The 3001-nt window shown below is 35.1% G+C and overlaps 1 protein-coding gene across 1 annotated transcript; it reads right to left on the reverse strand.

The window, feature by feature from the left end:
- Positions 1–768: 768 nt before the first annotated feature.
- On the reverse strand, positions 769–2734 carry LOC113282362 (transcription factor MYB46-like). Its single transcript, XM_026531344.1, has 3 exons — positions 2334–2734; positions 2079–2208; positions 769–1989 (listed from the first exon to the last, which is right to left on the reverse strand). Exons 1-3 carry the CDS (start codon positions 2473–2475, stop codon positions 1098–1100), a joined length of 1164 nt encoding a protein of 387 aa, XP_026387129.1. The 5' UTR covers positions 2476–2734; the 3' UTR covers positions 769–1097.
- Between the last annotated feature and the right edge of the window lie 267 nt (positions 2735–3001).

Raw genomic sequence — 3001 nt, forward strand, 5'->3', positions numbered from 1 at the left:
GTGGACCGCTGCATAAGTGCCTGCCCACGAAGGGTCTTACTACACATACAGGGCCTAGTGCTAGCTCTGATACCATAAGAGCAAGTCTTATGGTGGAATCCAACCTATTCCAAGTGTGGAAAAACCATGGAATGTCAAGTCTAATGGCTTCCAAGTTGGGGTGTTCTATAGAAAATCCAAGCAAGATTCCACCGTTTCGTGGAAGGGTTCGTGGAATCCATCTGAACGCCAATAAGAATAACGTTTTTTTTTGTCCGTAGATTTAGGATGAGTTGTTGAAATCTAACGGCTGAGAAAAAAACGTTATTCTTAATAGCGTTTTCACTACTCCACCACTACACTTGCACTTCCATCCACGGTTCCAAATGCTGAGGTGGCGTGGAAGATGGAACTCTTCCACCATAAAACTTGCTCTAATAGCACTTGAGCTTCCAACTCAAAACCAATTGGCAATAAGTGGAGAGGCCCTCATGCATATAAGAAGGATCTAGTCTAGGAAGGTTAGCAACGTGGGACTAATCCTCAACAAGAACTTCTAGAAATCCCAAAACCCATGATCAAATACATGAAATCCTACAACTCTATTTTGTTTATGCCTATGTTTTTGTTTTTGCCCTTTTTTTTATCATTGTTCCTCATTGGCGGAATATGCCAACCTTGTCCTTACAGTGTTGTACAGTATTTCGATTTCTTTGATCGTTACACACAAGTTAAACAACATGTTTATAGATATGGTGTTAACTGTTAACAGATTGCTCTTTTAATTAACGCAATTGCGTGCATCACATGCATTTTATACAATCAACTCTTAATCTTCGCTTAATTGGACGCTGACTAAAGTTGTATATGTATCACATGAGTATAATTTTGTACAGCTTTTATTCCTGTAAGCTGAAAGTATTACAAAAAACCAACAAGAACAAACATGAAGAAAACTTATTACAGTAATTTGTAAAACAGAAGAAAAAAAACAAGAAAAAGATAATAAACTGAATATTACAAGTTTCTGTATATTGATTCGCCTTATGATTGCTTACCTCTATGCTTGCTTGAAAAATGAAAACTTTACTGCATGTCCCTGCTCTTTGAATTACAAGCTAAATTTGCTCGAAGAAATCGTCCAAACTCGTTTCGGTTAAATCTTCTGTTAGAGTTGTGAAGAAGAAGCTATTAAGGTTTTCAACATTATTTTGTCTATTCAACTGATTCTGATTTTGATTTTCCTCCCAAGAACTTAATTTCACTTCTTCACATTTTATCTCATTCGCTTGAAATCCAAACAAAGACTCTAACTTGGTTTCTGCAGTGTCCCAAGAAAAACCTTCATTTTCAATCATATTGTTTGTACCAATAACAAATTCCCCATGACAGTTATTTGTACTGGAGCTATTATCATTCATACCATTGTTGTTCATAGATAATGTGCTTACTCTTGAAGTCGAATTATCGGAAAAATCAGCAGTATCAACAACCTTCAAATCATCATAAGACCATGAACTCAAATTTCGCATAGAAGTGAACCTAAATTCAGGGTTCATCTCTAAATGGTTTGTGTTCTCTAAAGGCGTCAAATTTTGTTGCTGACATTGAAATACAAGTTGTGAATTATTCGTTGTACTCATCCCAATTGACTCATATGCAGAAGATTGGAATTCAGAAAATGGAAATGGATCGAACACTGGTTTTGTTAGAAAGTTGTCTTTCGAAGAATATTCACCAATTTGTGGTTCGTTAGGGAATAAGTAGTTTGAATTATCGTTAACAAATGACTGTTGAGGATGAGATGCTTGAAAAATGTTGTTTTCTGTCCCTCTAGCAGTATAAATTTTGTTATCTATTCTTCCATGGCCAATCTCAGTATTCAATAAAGCTTTATGAGTATTCGGATCAATTCCTTGCTGTTTCAGTTTCTTCTTCAAACTCGAATTCCAAAAGTTTTTAATCTCATTATCTGTTCTTCCTGGTAGTTGTGCTGCAATTTGTGCCCACCTACACAAATAACCCAACATGAATATAAATAAGTTACTCAAAGAAAACAAAAACAATAACAATTTGAGACTGGCCATGATGAATATTACCTGTTCCCCAAAACTTCATGAAGATGGATTATGTGATCTTCTTCTTGTTTCGAAAACAATCCTCTCTTAAGATCTGGTCTTAAGTAGTTTAACCATCTCAGTCTACAACTCTTTCCACATCTTTGCAGCCCTATAAGCAAACACATCGATTCAACCATGTCATTCATTTAAAACTTGGCGTCATTATTCCCTGCGATTAATTAATGTTATATGTAACATGAATGAGAATATTAATTTTATGTTTTATATATATACCAGCTTGTTTAGGAACAGAACTCCAGCAACCAACACCAAATGTAGTAATATGATTGAACAATTTTTGATCTTCTTCAGGAGACCATAAGCCTTTCCTGAGCTTCTGCTTCGAAGTACTGCAAGTTTGTAGTTGTCGCCCCATTTCGTTCGATATCTTATTGAATTCCGGTTGATGATGATGATCGAGACGAAATGGGTTGATCTCTTTTGGCGGGTTCAACTCAAAGAACAGGCCAGTTGTTAGACCAGTCTCTTAATGGTTCCAAACATTTCAAATACTTATATATATATGGTGATCAGTTGAATTATGATGATGATGATGATGTTCAAAGAAGAATAAGAAGGAAGTATTTTACAGGTGGAAATATGAATTTGTAAGAGCATGCACATATATAAAAGACTAAATAGAAAATGAGGTATCTTTAACTTAATTCATGCTTAGATTTCAAGTTATGGGGTCCATGAGAGATACAGGGAGAGATAGAAAGAGAGAGATAGAAAGAGAGAGATGAAGCAATCAAGTATTATTGAAGCAAATTTGGTGCTGCTTTTGCATTGAAATGGATTGATATTTAAGATATCTCTATCTTTAGAAAAACTAAACTAAATAGCAACAGCTATATATCTCACTATATCTATGCAATTAAACGTGTTTCTCTTATATTCAA

This window comes from Papaver somniferum, chromosome 5 (genome assembly GCF_003573695.1).
Source record: "Papaver somniferum cultivar HN1 chromosome 5, ASM357369v1, whole genome shotgun sequence".
NCBI classification, from domain to species: domain Eukaryota; kingdom Viridiplantae; phylum Streptophyta; class Magnoliopsida; order Ranunculales; family Papaveraceae; genus Papaver; species Papaver somniferum.

Bases quoted from the DNA above. Each gene is read 5' to 3' on its own strand.
- LOC113282362 (XM_026531344.1), bottom strand. From the start codon at position 2,475: ATGGGGCGACAACTACAAACTTGCAGTACTTCGAAGCAGAAGCTCAGG. The intron at 2,209-2,333 runs GTATATATATAA...GTTTGCTTATAG, and splicing joins TTCTGTTCCTAAACAAGCTG to GGCTGCAAAGATGTGGAAAG. The intron at 1,990-2,078 runs GTAATATTCATC...TTATTTGTGTAG, and splicing joins CATGAAGTTTTGGGGAACAG to GTGGGCACAAATTGCAGCAC.